Raw genomic sequence first — 18,350 nt, 5'->3', positions numbered from 1 at the left:
AGAGCACGTTTCTCCAGGGAGGTATAAATATTCTGCCTTTTTAATCTTTCCCAGAAGATTTCATTCTTCTAGGAGAAAAATGGGGGCTAACTTTCTACACTGCTTTTATTGCCTCGAAAAATACCTCGTGCCTTTAATAAGGATACAGCAGAGAGAACTGTTGCTGATGTGATTCTCAGATAGTTTCTCCGTTATCTGTTTCAAGAGGAGGAAGGAAACTGGGTACCTTCCAGGTGGGATTTTATGAGAAGTCCCAGAAGTTCCAGCAAGTGAGGATGATAGAATTTTTTTTGGAAAAGTTAGTTTGGTTCCTTGAGGGCTTGTAGGTTCCTGAGGAATATCTCTTGTTAGTCATCTAGCCATGTCTTCTCCGAGATTCTGAGTTTGTTGGTTGAGGTGACGGGAATTGCAATGAAACACCATTGCAAGGTGCCAGCTACAGGAGAGCTTAATTTTTATTTTTTTTTTGCATTTCCCTGTAGAGAGGACTAAACTACGGGAGAAATTTGAAGGTGGCTCCCACAGTTGTCTTCTTCCATAGCTATTTTTGCCTGTCTTCTTCCTATTACAGAGCTAGACAGAAATCTGGCTTGCTCCAAGGGCCATTGATTGGATGGTGGTCTTATGCTTTGATGAGCATCCAGTAACAATCGTTAAGTTTTTAATCACATTCTTCCTCTGAGATGTTTAGAAAAGGAAAGTTGGGATCTTCTCAGCACCACCTGTTAGATCAGGGCGTATCGGTTCCCAAAGAGACGCGAGACCATTCCTAACGTTCAGCTCTTTATTTAGTTACAGTTCAGTACAAAAACCTTGGAGCCGTGGCAACCCTTCATATAGGGATTGCTCGTGGCTCGGCGGCCAATGACAGCGCTTTGAATCTCCCGCGATCGGCTCGGCCAATCGCGGTAGATTCTTAGCGCACCAATCACGGCCGTTCAGTCAGCCAATCCGGTTGAGGTCTGTGTGGACCAATCAGGTGTCAGGATTTGGAGTATGCTAATATAGCACACCACCAATCAGTGGTGGGATTCAATTTTTTTTTTACTACCGGTTCTATGGGCGTGGCTTGATGGGCGCGGTAGGGGAAGGATACTGTAAAATCTCCAGTCAGAGGTGGCATTTGCCGGTTCTCCAAACTACTCAAAATTTCCGCTACTGGTTCTCCAAGAACCGGTCAGAGCCTGCTGAATATACCACCTCTGCCACCAACCCATCCTTTGGCGAGGGCCTATATGCCTTTTTTATTTTTAGATTTTTGAAATGTGCAGCCTGCCTTTCCAAACTAGGGTTTCCCAAGCAATAAGACATGCCAGAACACAGGTGACGCCTTTCGGTAACATTCTAAAACCATTAGAACAAGCTTCTTCAAACTTGGCAAGTTTAAGACTGGTGGACTTCAACTCCTAGAATTCCTGAGCTAATATGACTGGGGGAAGAATTCTGGGAGTTGAAGTCCACAAGTCTTAAAGCTGTCAAGTTTGAAGACCCCTGAATTAGAATGTACAACAATATTTTACAGGTATTGGCTGTACAAACACAACTGAGCTCAAAATTTCCACTCCTAAGCAAGAGAGTTTAAGTGACTTTTGCCCCATTTTTAACAACGTTTCTTGCCACAGTTGATAAGTGAATCATTGCAGTTGTTAAATCAGTGGCCCGGTTATTAAGTGAACTTGGCTTCCTTGTTGACTTTTCTGCTCAGAAAGTCATAAAAAGGTGGTCAAATGACCTTGGGATACTGAGTGTCATAAATACACACCAGTTACCCGGTGTCTGGATTTTGATAATATGGCCATGGGGATGCCGCAGTGGTTGTATAAGTATGAAATAAATGACCATAAGTCACTATTTTCAGTGTCGTTGTAACGTAAAAACGGTCACTCTAAATCAAGGGACTTCAAACTTGGCAAGTTTCAGACTTGTGGACTTCAACTCCCAGCATTCCTGAGCTATCACGACTGGAGGAGGAATTCTGGGAGTTGAAGTCCACAAGTCTTAAAGCGGTCACGTTTGAAGACCCCAGCTCTAAAAGCAATGGTTGCAAGTCAAGGACTCCCTATAATCCTTCAGTAAGATTTTAAAACAATTAAAAATTACAACAATATTCTAATTAAAATGCAACCTGTTAAAGCAGTGTTCCTTAACTTTGGAAAGTTGAAGTTGTGTGGATTTCACCTCCCAGAATTCCCCAGCCAGCTTCTGAGAGATGAAGTCCACATATCTTCAAGTTTCCAAGGATGAGAGACACTGGGATCGCCAACCTTTTGGACCTCAGGGACCACCAAAGTCATAATTTTAAATCCCGCGGACCACTAATATGAATTTTGACTGATGGTGGCTTGTTGACGTTGGTGCGAAAGTCGGTCCAATATTCCAGAGCTGCAGTAGCCACAAGACTGGCGCTTTGGTCATCCCGGAGCAGCTGCTCCTCCACCCGCCTGCCATGGACTGGAGGAGCTGCTCTGGGATGACCAAAGGGCCAGTCCTGTGACTACTGCAGCTCTGGAATACGGGACTGACTTTTTCCACCAACGTCAGCAATCCGCCCCGGGGCGGATTTCCCTCCCCCGCTGTTGGTCTTAACTTCCGTTTCCAGCTCGCGTGGATCTACTCAAGGTAAGGTTTGTGCTCGGCCAAAGGGTGGGGGCCAACAGGTAGGCAGGCCATGTGGGCGGTGCAGCCTTGTGTTCCCGCGCAGCCTGGATTAATTGCTTTGGGGGGACATTTATCTGTGGACCACCAAAGTTTTCTCGTGGACCACCAGTGGTTCCTGGCCCACCGGTTGGCGACCACTGTGCTAGACTCAATTCAGATAAGCACCCCATTCCACTTGAATTGAGTCTAGCCCACCCTTGGGAACTTGAAGGTGTGTGAGCTTCTTTCGCTTTCTTTCCACAATCCAGAGCCTCACTTCTCAAGTTGAATTCAGCGCTCTGCCAAGCCAGAGTCCAGTTCTACGCTCGAAGCAACGAACTCCGAAGCATGCCTTTGTCCGTCCCTGGAAATCGCTGCCTCCCACTCCTTCGGGATTACTGGAAAAAAACCAGAAAGGTAAGAAGAGACCTGGATATTTATCCTCTCTCGTTTCCTAATATAGGTAGTCCTTGACTTACAAAGGTTCATTTAGTCTACAAAGAAAAGTTCGAATTTTGTCCGTCTTGTTTAAAATCCAGTTTGTTTCCCTAATTCAGAAAATCGTGGGGATCCAGAAATCAAGATTACAGAGTGAAGATCCCATTCAGGCTGTTTTTCATTTATTTTATTTCTTTTTTTTTCCCCCCTCTGTAGCAGAGAAAAAAAAATAGGACATCTTGTCCTTTTAATTCAGCAGTTTATGCTATTTATGAGTACAGAAGTTTGACGCTAAATTTAAAAATCATGAAACAAAACAACTGGAGTCATAAAATAGTGCTGGGTTTCAAAAGGCAGATATATTTGGCATTCCTCACCAATTGGGCCCTCGGTGTCACATCTGAAGAAAAGTTGTGTACTTAGGTTGTACAAGTACACAACAAGCACGCTTCCCACAGTAGAAAATCTATTGTGGTTTTCAATGGTTTAGCTGAGAAAATTGGATGTCTGCTCAGCACTGCCCCTCTGTGGCAAAGAACAAGACCTCCCGCAAAGTTCAATTTTTAATCCAAACCTACAGGTAGTAGAAAATATTAGAAACACTGAAGGAATAAAAAAAGTCAAGATGGCAGCCGCATTTTTGCATTTGGTATCTGACAAAAGCTGAAAGCCAACTGCCTGACAAAACGAGCCGCCGTTATTTTCTTACTTCCTAATTATAACATAAGCTCAGTTTTACTTATTTTTATTTTAAAAAGAAGAACTTTGGGGAACTCTCTTCAATTGCACAACAGAAACTTCCAGCACCTGGTACGAAATGTGGACGAAAAAACCAATTTAGTTTAGAAGGGAGAGCGATTAACATTTCCACAAGATGCAACGTTGACACTAGTTCCAGCAATTGCTCTTGCACAATTGTTTTTCTCAAAAGAATGTGTTCATGCGCAACCAAGTGTTGGAAGAACTATCCATCAGGCTCAGATCCAAGCCAGGAGAAAGGCACTGGAGACAAAATGGAGGCTGGAGTCTGATCGGAAAGAGGGTCCATTTATTGATGAACAGGACCCCACGTTTGTGGTTCTGGTGCAGCTGACCACATGGAGTTGAGAGAGAGAGTGTATGTGTGTGGGGGTATTTATACCTTCTCTTGGGCTTTGCACTTCAGCGTCCTGTTCCTGTGCAAGAACATGTATTCTATTGGCTGTTGTCAGACTCCCATGGGGCTATGTACAAACCCTAGAAGTTTGTCTGAGCTAAGTTTGGTTGAAGTTTAAACTGCTGGGGGTGGTACAACTGAGGTGATGCAATGAAGGGGCTTTGGGCAATTCCTATTGGGGCTGAGGGCTAATCTTACCTTTGTTGGATCTTGGGTGAGGGTATTTGCTTATGAATAGAGCTAGCTATCTCTTTATCTCTTAAGAGCTGACATCTGCTGAGGGCTATTAGGAAAGATGGAGGTTGTTTCCCAAGAGCCTGTTTCTCCATTTCTCATCCAGGGAGGTGTAATATTCTGCCTTTTTAATATTTCTCAAAATATTTCATTCTTCTAGGAGAGGGGTGGGTGCTAACTTTCTACAAAAGTAAGAGGGTTTTTGTGTGTGTGTCTGAGGACTGCATTTAACAGCTTTGGAGGTAGAGGTATCTCAGACATAGAATAACAGAGTTGGAAGGGACCTTGGAGGTCTTCTAGTCCAACCCCCTGCTTAGGCAGGAAACCTACACCATTTCAGACAAATGGTTATCCAATCTCTTTAAAAACTTCCAGTGTTGGAGCATTCACAACTTCTTGAGGTAAATTGTTCCACTGATTAATTGTTCTAACTATCAGGAAATTTCACCTTAGTTCTAAGTTGCTTTTCTCCTTGGTTAGTTTCCACCCATTGCTTCTTGTCCTGCCCTCAGGTGCTTTGGAGAATAGCTTGACTCCCTCTCCTTTGTGGCAGCCCCTGAGATATTGGAACATGGCTATCATGTCCCTCCTAGTCCTTCTTTTCATTAAACTAGACACACCCAGTTCCTGCAACTGTTTTTTTATATGTTTCAGCCTCCAGTCCCCTAATTATCTTTGTTATCAGGAGCTGGGATTGTAATTTTCATTTTCCCCTCACCCTTGCTGGTTTGGGAATTGTGGGAGTTGCAGTCCACTTGTCATATAGATCAGGGATTCCCAGCCCCAGGTCCTTGCATCAGCACCGCGTTGCGATAGACCAAAAACCGGGATGCCACAAACAAGCGAAGCCCAATCCGCAGGGTGTAGCCAGCCTCCAAAATCATGCCCCCTTCGATCTGTGGAAAAACCTCTCACTATTGAAGCACTGTAGAGTGTAAGGAAGATGATCTTAATGGAAGTTTGTAAATACAATTACCCATGTCCGTGGTTCTCAATCTGTGGTCCATGGACTTCTAGAGGGGGCGGGATAATGTCACGGGCTCCGCGAAGGCTTGTAGAAATGTTGTGATTTAAATTTTGAGTTAAGACATGGCCATAATCTGTGGGTCACGAAAGGGATTTAAAACAGGTGAAGAAAAGGTTGAGAAGCACTGGCCTAGGTAAAAGGGGCCAAAACATTTTCAAAGTCCAGAGCAACGAGATAAACATTCAGAAGCGACTCAGGCAGACACCTTCCTGATTCACAGGTGTATAAGATGGAGAGGAAAAAATGAACCAGATTTGCAAGTGGCTAAGAGGCTGAGCTTGTCGATCGGAAAGGTCGGCAGTTCGAATCCCTAGCGCCCGTTACGGACTGAGCTCCCGTTACTTGTCCCAGCTTCTGCCAACCTAGCAGTTCGAAAGCATGTAAAAATGCAAGTAGAAAAATAGGGACCACTTTGGTGGGAAGGTAACAGCGTTCCATGCACCTTCGGCGTTTAGTCATGCCGGCTAGATGACCATGGAAAAGTGCTGGCTCTTTGGCTTTGTAACAGAGATGAGCACTGTCCACTAGAGCCGGAAACGACTAGCACACATGTGCGACGGGAACCTTTATGTTTACCTTTCCTATTATTAACCCATCTCCATAAAAAATAATCTTAGTCTTTTTATGAAGTTGATTTCTTGAACTGGATTACGTAGTAGGGCTGGCAGTTTGGTACCTCAAAATATAAAAAGCCAAGAGTCTGATGTTTGACAATAGGATGGGATGGAATAGGATAGGATAGGAATAGAATGGAATGGAATGGAATAGAATAGAATAGAATAGAATAGAATAGAATAGAATAGAATAGAATAGAATAGAATAGAATAGAATAGAATAGAATAGAATTAGGAATAGGAATAGGAATAGGAATAGGATAGTTTAGTAAATCAGGGGTCTTCAAACTTGACCCCTTTCAGACTCGTGGACTTCAACTCCCAGAATTCCTCCTCCAGTCCTGTTAGCTCGGGAATTCTGGGAGTTGAAGTCCACAAGTCTTACACTTGCCCAGTTTGGAGCCAACCTCTGGTTTAGTTGAACAACACCTGTAGTATATTTGGTGGCTAATCAAGCAAGCAGAAAAAGTGAAGATTTGTCACTGAAGCCCTGGTCATCTCACACTTGGATGATTGCAATGCATTTTACTGGGGCTTATACTTGAAGACTATGCAGAAGCTACAACTGGTGCAGAGCGCGGTGCTCCTGGGTAGTGTTTGGAGCCATGAGGGGGCCCATGTCTGTTCGTGACTTTATGTACAATCTGTTTGTGACTTTATGCTCCTGGTAATCCCGGGTGGGGGGATAACAGACCCCCATGAGATCAGGCCTGCTCTTGTCAACGCATCTAAGTATAAAATCATACATTGCGATGTCCTACCTGTCAATGAATACTTCAGCTTCAACCATAACAACACAAGAGCACACAATAGATACAAACTCAAGGTTAACCGCACCAAACTTGATTGCAGGAAATACAACTTCAGCAACAGAGTGGTCAGTGTCAGGAATACTCTACCTGATTCTGTGATTTCTTCCCCAAACCCCAAAAACTTTAACCTTAGAGACTGTCTACTATTGACCTCACCCCTTTCCTAAGAGGTCTGTAGGGGGCATGTATAAGCACACCAACGTGCCTATCGTCCCTGTCCTATTGTTTCTTTTATTTTTCTTATATGTGTTCATGTATTCATAACTATGTTTTTACTTGTACCTATTATCTTGTAAGCAATTGACAAACCAAATAAAATAAATAAATAAAGTTTGAGGACTGGCTGTAAATCACATTTTTCAGTGCCATTGTAACTCAAATGGTTGCTAAATGAATGGTAGTTTTAATCTCTTTGAATAAAACCCCTCCTGATATTTGGGTACCATAGCACATACCACACAACTACCACAGAGGAACACAACAAATGTTTTATTTTTAATGCCAATTGTTATTGATTGTAAATAATCTTCACTGTAAATGTCAACCTGGGCCCTGCAACAACCTCCAAGGACACAATGATGGTCCCTTTAGGAGACAGGGAAATATTAAAAACTCAGAAATGTCTAACTCGCTCTTCTATATTTCTTTCTGGAAACCATGCTGAGAAAGGTCGTTTCCCTTAAAATGTCCAACTTTTAGGAAGCCCAGAAACAGAAGGGACTCCCATTTTTCAAGGAAATGTACACACACACACACAAACACTCTGCAGAAACTAGTTTTGTTGAAGGGGCTTCTTTGTAAGGAGGTTTGAAATCCTGGTCTAGTGCCAGTTTGCCTTGACCGCTAGTAGATCAAATTCTTTGTGTAGTGCTAGCATACAATAATAAAATTTTAGCGCCTCAAACTCCACTCCTCTTCCTGGTTTGCTTGCACCTGACAGTCTCTCTCCGAGCCCCCATGGAGGAGGAAATGGCCAAACCACTTCTGAAAAATCACAAGCTCTCTGGGTCAACTCCATCTCCGGCCTTTCTGACAAAACCTTCGTACGTAGCTGGCCAGGGCTGTGGGCCTTGCCGCACCCGACTGTCGTTCTTGCAGGCCCAGCCAAGCAGGCTACAACTCGCTCCAAATTCGGATAGATTTTTTTTTTTTCCAGGTGGTTGTGCTGTGCAGAGGGACAAACAGAATTGGGGAGAGTTGCTGGAGATCCACACCCCTTCCTTGCAAGGGATGGGAGGGAGGAGAGCTGGAGGAGAGAAAGGCAGGCGGAGGCCTCACAACTGGTCTGGTCTGGGTGCCTTTGAGGGAAGAAGGGCCCTCCTCAGTGCATGGCTGTTCAGGAATGCGTGGCTCCGATTCCCTATCCCGGGTTCCCTCAGGGGCAGTTCCCGCTGCGAGTCATCGGATGCCTTGTCTCAGTTCTTACAATATTGCTTATCCAGGTCAACACACAGGGATTAGTAATTGTAGTAGTAGTAGTAGTAGTAGTAGCAGCAGCAGCAGCAGCAGCATTTCCTACCACACACAAATCTTGTTAAGTTTTAACGTGGCTTGTTGTTTTGCTTTGTTATAATGTGCAGATCCAACCTTCTGGAGAACTGATGGGTCAAGTGGATTGCGCAAAATCAGAAAAGGGGGGAAACTTGATAATTGTGGGGCATTAATTCATCCAATGTTGTTGTTTTTGTTTTTTCCGCCTTCTCTTCCTCATCTTCCTCCTCTTCCTCCTGTTCCTCCTCCTCTTCCTCCTCCTCTTCCTCCTGTTCCTCCTCCTCCTGTTCCTCCTCCTCCTCCTCTTCCTCCTCCTCCTCCTCCTCCTCCTCCTCCTCCTCTTCCTCCTCTTCCACCCCTTCCACCTCCTCTTCCTCCTCCTCCTCCTTCTTCTCCTTCTCCTCCGTCTTCTCCTCCTTCCTCCGCTTCCTCTTCTCCTTCTTCTTCCTTTTGCACAGTCTTTTTCTCTTCTCTGACTTCCCTCCAGGCTGAAGAGTTTTTTGACATGGTGGCCACAATCCAGGCCCGGAGGCTCAATGACCAGCGGGCGGATTTTGTGGGGCCTGAATCTGCAAGCGAAGAGAATCCTGGGATATCGGAAGACCAACTCTATGACACTATCCTAGCTCACCAGGTATGTACGTGCCCTTGATCCTCCAACCTCTGTGATCCTCCTGGAGGACTCTCTCTCTCTCTCTCTTTTATCTTTCCAGGGTCATCCTCCTCCCAAAGACTCAAATTGATTTAGGATTAAGGATTTCAGTTGTAATGAGATGATTTTACAGCTTTATAAACCCGAGTTTTATGGTTGCAATCCCCTTGTTAGCCTCTCCCTTGGAATTACCGTGGTGCAAAGGGAAAATAGCTACTGTCATTTATGCAAAGAAATAATAAAATAAATGAATAATAATTCCAGGGTTAGGATTTATTTATTTAATCTATTTCTAAGGCTTCCTCCTCACCAGCAACTCTGGGCAACATATGAAAGGATAAATAAACTGACTGTAACAATACGTGACACCTACGCTGGGAAGGAAAAGCAAAATCAATATAAAACAGTTAACAATGACAATTAGATCACCCTTACACAACCACACACCCACCTAGCCTATTTATGATGGAAATGCCATTGTTTGGTTAAAGAAAATTTGCATGAGCAGGTTCCATCAGGAGTAAAGTTTCTGGAGATTGGGTAAATCTTCACGTTTTGCAGAAAAACTGAAGAATTTTTGAGGGGGAAAAAAAAACTGATCCAAATGCCCAAATGAAGAGTAGATTTACTCAGAACATTAAAACATTCTTTAGATTTTCATTTTATTGCAGTTCCTTTTTTTTTTTTAAATGTCATGAATATATTTAGAGAGGCTTGCAGTGGAAATTAGAAAAGAAAAATATTGTTGCAGCACGAGACAATGAATCAGCGAAATACTGTTGACACCAGTGAAATACTGTGGACATAATATAGTTAGATTTCAGCAAGGCATTCGACAAAGTAGACCACAACCTACTTCTTAGTAAGCTACAAAAAAAGTGGGATAGATAGCACCACCACTAGATGGATTTGCAACTGGCTGGCAGACCGACTCAACGAGTAGTCCTTAGTGGGTCTAAGTGTACATGGAGGGAAGTAAGCAGTGGGGTGCCAAAAGGTTCCGTCTTAGGCCCAGTACTCTTCAATATCTTCCTTAACGACTAAGATGAGGGACTAGAAGGGGAATTTACCAAATTTGCAAATGATTCTAAGCTGGCAGGAATAGCTAACACACAAGAAGATAGGCTCAAGATCCAAACGGATCTTGACAGACTAAAACACTGGGCCATATCTAACAAAATGAAATTCAGTGTAGAGAAAAGTAAAGTCCTACACTTAGGCAAGAAAAACCAAAAGTACACATATAGACTGGGTGAAACCAGGCTCAATAGCAGTAACTGTGAAAGGGATCTTGGAGTCTTAGTGGACAACCAGATAAATATGAGCTAGCAGTGTGCAGCCGCTGCCAAAAAAGCTAATGCAATCCTAAATTGCATGAACAGAGGGATACAATCAAGATCAAGTGAGATACTAATACCCCTCTATAAAGCCTTAGTAAGACCACACCTAGAGTACTGCATCCAGTTTTGGTCATCACGCTATAAAAAGATGTTGAGACTCTAGAAAAAGTACAGAGAAGAGCAATCAGGATGATTAGGGGACTGGAGGCTAAGGCATGTGAATAATGGTTACAGGAACTGAGCATGGCTACTCTAGTGAAGAGAAGGACCAGCGGTCTTCCAATATTTGAGGGGCTGCTACAGAGAGGAAGGAGTCAAGCTATTTTCTAAAGCACCCAAAGGCCACAGAAGGAATAATGGATGGAAACTGAACAAGGAGAGATTCAACCTGGAAATAAGGAGAAATTTTCTGACAGTGAGAACAATCAACCAATGGAACAGCTTTGCCTTCAGAAGTTGTGGGAGCTTCATCACTGGGGGCTTTCAAGAAGAGACTGGACCGTCATCTCAGTAATGGTGTAGGGTTTTCTGCTTGGGCGGCAGGGTTGGACTAGGTGACCTACAAGGTCCCTTCCAACTCTGATTATCTGTTATCTGTTAACCTGTTGCAGGAAGTGTGAGAGCAAACTGTGCTTCTCTATGTACAGGTAGTCCTTGATGTATGACCACAATTGAGCCTAAAGGTCCTGTTGTTAAGCAAGACATTTGTTAAGTGAGTTTTGCCCCATTTTATGACTTTTCTTGCCACATTTGTTAAGTGAACCACTGCAGTTGTTAAATTAGTAACATGGTTGTTAAGTGAATCTGGCTTCCCCATTGACTTTGCTTGTCAGAAGGTCACAAAAGATGATCACATGTTCCCAGGATACTACAGTACTCATAAATATGAACCTGTTGTCAAGCATATGAATGTAAATCACGTGACTGTGGGGATGCAGCAATGGTCACAAGTGTGAAAAATGGTCATAAGTCACTTTTTTTCAGTGCTGTTACAACTTCAAAGGCTTCACTAAATGATCTGCTATAAGTCAAGGACTACCTGTATTATTATTGTGTGGGGATAATCTACAGTGAGATTCATACTCAGTGGCAGGTGAGTAAACTTAACAATTGAAGTCCACCAAGGACCTAAGAATTATTAAAGTGTGAGCTGAGGATTCAGGCAGTTCCAGGCCACGTAATTTTTGTTGTAAAATTAGGGTGTTTGTATCTGATAAATTCAAATTTTCCCTCCAATATTAAACCTTTAGGTATTTCTCCAAGGATTCAAATCATGATTGGTATAACAGAAAATTTCTTTTTTCCATAGATTTTCATTATTATTAATCCATATTTATTTGGTCGCACAGTTTTTAGCTGTCATTCACCTGATGTTTTTACCATATGGCGAAAGCTTATGGTTTTCACACTTTTTCAGGCCACAACAAAATTTTAGTTTAAAAAAAAGAAAAGCAGAATCAAGAGGAAAAGCCAACACTGTAGGACAATTGGAATAATGCTTTCGTGAGATACAGGTAGTTTCAACTTACAACCATAATGGACCCTTCCCATTCCAGTCATAAATCACAATGGACGTAAATTGGGTCACCCACACAAGACCAACCTGATTTTCCAAACTTTTGTGGTCATTCAGTGAGCCCATTGTTGGCGAGCCCGCGGTTTTTGCTGAAAACCTGAAGGTTTCTGCAAAAATGTCATAAATTGGACTGCAGGGTGTTGCAAACTGCCGTAAATGCTGGCTTGTTGCCACGTGCCCAAAGTGTAGTCATAAGACTGGAGGATAGACATCAGAACTTTGGAACCTGGTGGTAACTTTTTTGGAGGGGGGGGTCCATTATAACTTTGAATGTTTGCTAAACGATTGGTTTAAAATTGAGGACTTCTGATAGGCTATAATAACAAAATGTTGCAAGTCTACTCATATTCCAAAGGTGCTTTTTTTTTCAAGAGGCAACTGGACTTCCTTATTTTTCTTTGAAGACATTTCACTTCTCATCCAAGAAGCTTCTTCAGTTCTGAGAAGCTCCGAGAAGAGCTGAAGAAGCTTCTTGGATGAGAAACGATACATCTTCAAAGAAGAACAAGAAAGTCCTGAAAAAAGCACCTTTGGGACAACATTGACCTGGATGACTGAGAATCTCCATAGACATCAGACTGCCTGTGTCTTCTCTTCCCTCCTTCTTATACAGGTAGTCCTTGATTTAGGATCACAATTCAGCCCAGAATTTCTGTTGCTGAGCAAGACAGTTCGTTCAGTGAATTTGGCCACCTTTCTTGCCAGCGTTGTTAAGTGAATCGCCGCAGTTGTTAATTTAGCAACACGGTTGCTAACTGAATCCGGCTTCCCCATCAACTTTGCTTGTCAGAAAGTCGCCAAAATTGATCACGTGATCCCTGGACACGGCAACGGTCAGAAATTGCCATCCAAATTTTGACCAGGTGACCATGGAGATACTGCAATGGTCGTGTGAAAAATGTGGCAAAATCAGAGGTGGTATTCAGCAGGTTCTGACGAGTTCTGGAGAACCGGTAGAGGAAATTTTGAGTAGTTTGGAGAACCGGCAAATATCACCTCTGACTGGCCCTGCCCCCATCTATTTTCTGCCTCCCGAGTCCCAGCTGATCGGCTGGGTCTCCTTTTGTTGCCCTGCAAAGGAGAACGGAGCTGGAAAGCGGGTTAGTGGGGTGGGGAGGGAATGGAGATTTTGCAGTATCTTTCCTCTGCCACATCCACCAAGCCACGCCATGCCCACAGAACTGGTAGTAAAATTTTTTGAATCCCACCACTGGTCAAAGTCACTTTTTTCAGTGCTAAACAAATGGTTGTAAGTTGAAGCTTACCTGTACCACAATGGGTTTTTATGCGTCTCTGGAATATTCTCCCACCTCTCTGGATTCCAGTTTTTGGTTAAGTTGATTTCCTCCCACAAAAGCCTCTACATTCCTTCTCCGAAATCAACTCCTGGGCTCCCTACACACGGTCTGAGAAACCCAATATAAACTATATATGTCTGAAGCAACACACAAGGGGGCAAATAAATTAAAGTTACCTCACATAAATGTCTTCTTTGGGGAGGATTCGCTGGCTGACCAATAAAACTAGTCAGGTGTGGGTTTTATTGGGTGCATTCATAGGCTCTGCAAATGTTTAGTTTTACGATTCAATGGGCCGGAGCTGGAAACGATTTCAGGGTCATTGTTTTCATCTAGTAGCAGTGAATTTTATGAAACAAGAGAATAAACTAAATGTAAGTGGGTGATAGCTATGTGGCTGTTCGAACAATTTACCGCTTCTTGGAGATTTATCTCTTTCAGATGCATACATCCATCGCTTTTAAAAATCTTAAAACTACACAAATTGTTCTTTTGGGACATTGTGTGTTTGCCTGTGCGTGTGTGTAAAAAACACACATGCACGTTCACTCTTGCCTTTCCCCCTCTTCTTTGTCATCGGCTGAGGGGCAGTCGGTGAGGGCTATGACAAAAATACCACAAGATGATGGAGGATCATTGGGGCTGTCTTTCATTTAAACTCCCCAAAGTGCTTTTTTTTTTCCCTAAGAGACAACTGGGCTTTCTGGTTTTTCTCTGAGGACATTTCGCTTCTCATCCAAGAAGCTTCTTCAGCTCAGAGGAGGAGAAGCAAAACGCCTTCAAAGAAAAAAAAACACAAAGAAAGTCCAGTTGCCTCTTGAAAAAAAAGCACCTTTGGGACAACCATGACCTGGATGACTGAGACGTCTCCACAGACGTTCATTTAAAGCAGATTCTTCTTAGATTTTTATCTACATTAAGCCTGCGGGTGGCCTAGTTCATGGAGGGGTCAAAAAAAATATATCAAGAGGACAGCTTTGATCCCATGCTTGGTGCTCTCCACTGGACTTTATCTTAGAGCAGAGATCTCCAACCTTGGTCACTTTAAGACTTGCGGACTTCAACTCCCAGAATTCCCCACCCAGCATGTCCCAGAATTCCCCAACTCACAAGTCTTAAAGTGATCGAGGTTGGAGACCCCTGTCTTAGAGGACGAGTTTAACCAGGGGTGGGCTATGCTACCAGTTTGGCCCAGTTCAGGCGAACCAGTACCGAATTGATAGTTAATTTTATGGCCGGTTCGGTGAACGGGCAAATCCCAACCCTGGATAGCCCAGCCCGTCCCACCCCTCCCCTCCCAGGAGTCCCCCCCATGGCCCATTTTGGATCCCAAATAAGTACATGACCTACACGGAGGCTGAGGGAGGGTGAAAAATAGGCCTCTTGGAGGCTCTGGGCCTGTTTCCAGCCTCCAGGGAGCCTCCAGAGCCTGAGGAGGGCAAAAGAATTATAAAATGCAAAAGTAAATAGAAAAGCGGTGGAGGGTGGGGAGGAAAGGAAGGAAGAGAAATGAGGAAAGATTAAAGGAGAAGAAGCACTGACGTCCATCTCTGTTGCAGTAAAATATGCCATTAACATCAAATCCCAACTTAACATAATAATAGGAACCAGCCATTTCTATCAAGATCTATCAGTCTAATAATCGGTAAAACCCAAAATCAAAGTACCTTTTGCAACCTTCTGACAAGCAAAGTCAACGGGGGAAGCCAGATTCGCGGTACACGCTGAACAACCGCAGTGATTCACTTAACAACTGGGGCAAGAAAGGTCGCAAAATGGGGCAAAGCTCACTTAACAAATGTCTCGCCTAGCGACAGGACGTTTCAGCTCAATTGTGGTCAGTTAAGTCAAGGACTACTTGTAGCCGGGGGTGGGATTCTCCAGGTTTAAGCAACCGGTTCAGTGATCGTGCGATTTGCATGCGCAACACTCAAGTAACTCAGCTGAGAAGTTGCAATCCGCTGTGCAGCGCTAATTAGCTGAGATAGGTAGGTAAAGCACGGGGCAGGCGGGCCACACAATAGCCACAGTGAACCAGTTAGCTGCCAGCTGATTTTCGGAACAAGGGGTTCAGCCGAACCGTCCAATCCCACCCCTGCTTGTAGCCTCTAACTCCTTCTGTCAGGATTCTGGCACTTAACCCCATTTAAATCATGAGTCTCGAGCCAAACTTCCAAAACTTCAAAAAGGATTTATTTGGAGTTAACAATTCTGGCATTGCCTGGATGTAGCCGACTCTGAGACACATCAATCATTGTCACCCTTGACCCTGGATTTCCCCTACTCCCCTGGGTGTATCGTAATTCATATTCTCTAATGGGACACATCCATAGCCAAGAGTCATCCATCCTACTCTCCAGTTAGAATTTTGCACGGCAGAAACTTCAATCACCTAGTTACTATCTTTGAAAACATTTATGGAATGCACTTTTGGTTGCAAGCTGCCGCACCGCTGCCCCGTCTCTGTTTCTAAAAAGGCAATGGAAATATTTTATGAGTTGACACCTTCTCCCTCTTCTACAGAGCCAGCGTCTTGAGGATCAACGCACGGAGCCTCCTATCCCGGTGGGAATTCAAGGGCTACTGGATTTACTGCTTTCAGCTCAAGGGACCCGGATGGAAGACCAGCGCTCTGCCCTTCCTCCGGGCCTAGCCGCCCCACCCTTGCTAGGAAGGCAGCCCTCCTTTCTACACGGAGTATGAAACTCCTCTTTCCTTCATCATTTGGGAGTTCAAAAGACGATTAACCTAGTCGGAAATGGGAACTGGATTGATCTCAGCTGTGAGGACTGAAAAATATCAAACCATGTTGGAAGACTTTGGGCAGGAAAGGTATCACGCTTTGCAAGAAAAGGAAGAGGAAAACTCATGCTCCAGCACAACACAGCTTTGCAAATGACTAATTTTTTTAAAAAATACTGGCTATGACATGTAGATGCTCTCTGAGCTTGGTGTTTTTCTCGCAGAGGTTTCATTACCAAACTAGGTAACGTCATCAACGCTGGAAGGGAGCGGGGTTGACATCTATCCTTTCTATTGCTCAGTGGAGACTCCGGCCCTCCCTCTCTGCCTCCTCCCTGCCAAAAGCCAATACGGGCAGTACAGGTACTCCTCGACTCACAACCACCACTGGGGCTGAAATTTCTGCCGCTAAGCAAGATGGTCATTAAGTGATAATGCCTGGTTTTACCTTTTTGCCACAATCACGAAGCAAATCACACAGTCGTTCAGCAGATTTGACTGTCTCCATTGACTTTGCTTGCCAGACATCCGTTGGGAAGGCAATCATGTCACACACACACGCACACACACACGCACGCACACCCCCAGGACTCTACAACTGTTGTAAACATATCAGTTCCCAAGCACCCAAACTTTGATCACATGACCACATGGATGCTGCAATGGTCATAAGTTCAAGAACTGGTTGTAAATCGCTTTTTTCAGCACCGTTGCAACTTTGAACGGCCCCTGTCTAAATTGCAAGTCGAAGACTACTTGTGCATTTAGAGGGCCAATGAAAAGTCACAGCGGTGCCATGATTTTTAACAGTTTAGGGGTGGCATGAAAAGGAATGTACCATTGATTAAGGGCAGTGGGAAAATCTCTATTTGCAATATATGGGAGTCTTAAGATGCTACGAGACTGTGGATTTAAGTTTAGCGTGTTTATCCCCAAAAGCACTAGGCCTAATGTCTCAGCTAATTCGTCCCTGCAGTGAAAAAGCTCTTAAGTTAGCCCTTTTCCTAAATAATTTGATGTTTAGTGCAATGTTTCTGAATCGGGATGCCTCCAATTGTCCTATGCAAAGCCATCCTAGGGAAATAGTTCAATAGGTCTAGTAAATTATACCTAGAGCTTATTTGAAAACGACAAAATAAATGTAGCTGCTTTCATTTGCCTGCGAAGAAAAGAGACAGGTTGATGGTCTTCTAATTCCTAAACATATTATGGATCCTGTTTTATTTAAGAATTGCTAGAGAACCCTGCTGGATCTGGCTGTCAACCCATGCAAACCAGCATTCTGAGTCGCACAGTGGCCTATTGGCTTATGTTGGGGAAGCTCACAAGCCCAGATTGGAGAGCGAGCACCTTCTTCTCCTCTTTCTCCCTGGTCATGGGACTTTTCAGATTTTGGGACCCATATGAATCTCTCACACAATGTCTAGGTACGGAGTCTCTGCTGCAAAGGGACAGCCATGTAAATTCGTTTAATAATTAAACGATAGGTACGTCCCATTCCAAATATTGAAAATACAAACAAGTGGTCGAAGTGACATAGTATTCCTGTTTGCGGTAATACAGTGTTCATGCACAAGGGAAGTTTTGGAATTTATAAAATTTGAGGGGAAGGCATCAGAATAGGGCTGATCAACCTTGGCAGCTTTAAGATGCGCAGACTTCGACTCCCAGAATTCCCCAGCCAGCCATGGCAGTTGAAGTCCACACATTTTAAAGTCACCAAGTCTGAAACATCCTCCGTTGGGATCAACCCTTAGGAGGTATGATGTATAAATCAGCACCCACAAAAGCTATGTTGCCAAAACTTGTTCTATAGTCTGATGTTTATTCTCACTATGTTGAGAGTATAATTCCCTAAATTCAAGGTGATGTTATCCCGATTTAACTAGATCTAAAGGCTCTGTGGTGGGGCTCTTCAGTTCCACTTTGTGTGTGTACATTTGTACTTGCCTGGAAGTGGAACCATAACTGAATTTTCTCACTAATTAAGCTAATCCACCCCCACCTCCAACATATTTAGCACATAAAAGCTAACCAAATTTGCAGCTGTTGACTGCTTCTCATTCTTCATGCACAATTGCGCTTTAATGCGGTCGTAATAAATTTTGTTGCAAAGCTACCGTGTTGTGTTTCTGTGCACGAGAGGGTTCAAGCACAGGTGAGCATGTAGCAGGAAAGTGAATCAGGACCGAACAAGTGGGTGACGCTAACCACTAAAAAATCCCATAACTTTTAACTGGGCGAAATGGTACCTTGTAGGAAGAGCAACCATTTTTTAACCAAGGTATCTCAAATGGGCTAACTTACAGGCATCCAAAATGACTCCTGTGGAT

General features: G+C 43.7%; 1 protein-coding gene across 2 annotated transcripts in view; it reads left to right on the top strand.

Moving 5' to 3' along the window:
• GPSM3 (G protein signaling modulator 3) overlaps positions 1 to 18,136 on the top strand; it is a 28,491-nt gene extending 10,355 nt beyond the window's left edge. For both annotated transcript variants that reach the window (XM_087928551.1, XM_026721229.2), the window contains exons 3-5: positions 2,907 to 3,054; positions 8,868 to 9,043; positions 15,799 to 18,136. In XM_087928551.1, coding sequence (XP_087784677.1) covers positions 2,907 to 3,054; positions 8,868 to 9,043; positions 15,799 to 15,978 — 504 coding nt within the window. In that variant the 3' untranslated portion in view covers positions 15,979 to 18,136. The remainder of the gene's footprint in view (positions 1 to 2,906; positions 3,055 to 8,867; positions 9,044 to 15,798) is intronic.
• The last annotated feature ends 214 nt before the right edge of the window (positions 18,137 to 18,350 follow it).

Source organism: Pseudonaja textilis, chromosome 2 (genome assembly GCF_049901715.1).
Source record: "Pseudonaja textilis isolate UNSWEBS1 chromosome 2, rPseTex1.2, whole genome shotgun sequence".
NCBI classification, from domain to species: Eukaryota; Metazoa; Chordata; class Lepidosauria; order Squamata; family Elapidae; genus Pseudonaja; species Pseudonaja textilis.
Note: the sequence above shows the minus strand (reverse complement) of the source record. Positions and strands in the feature narration are given on the sequence as shown.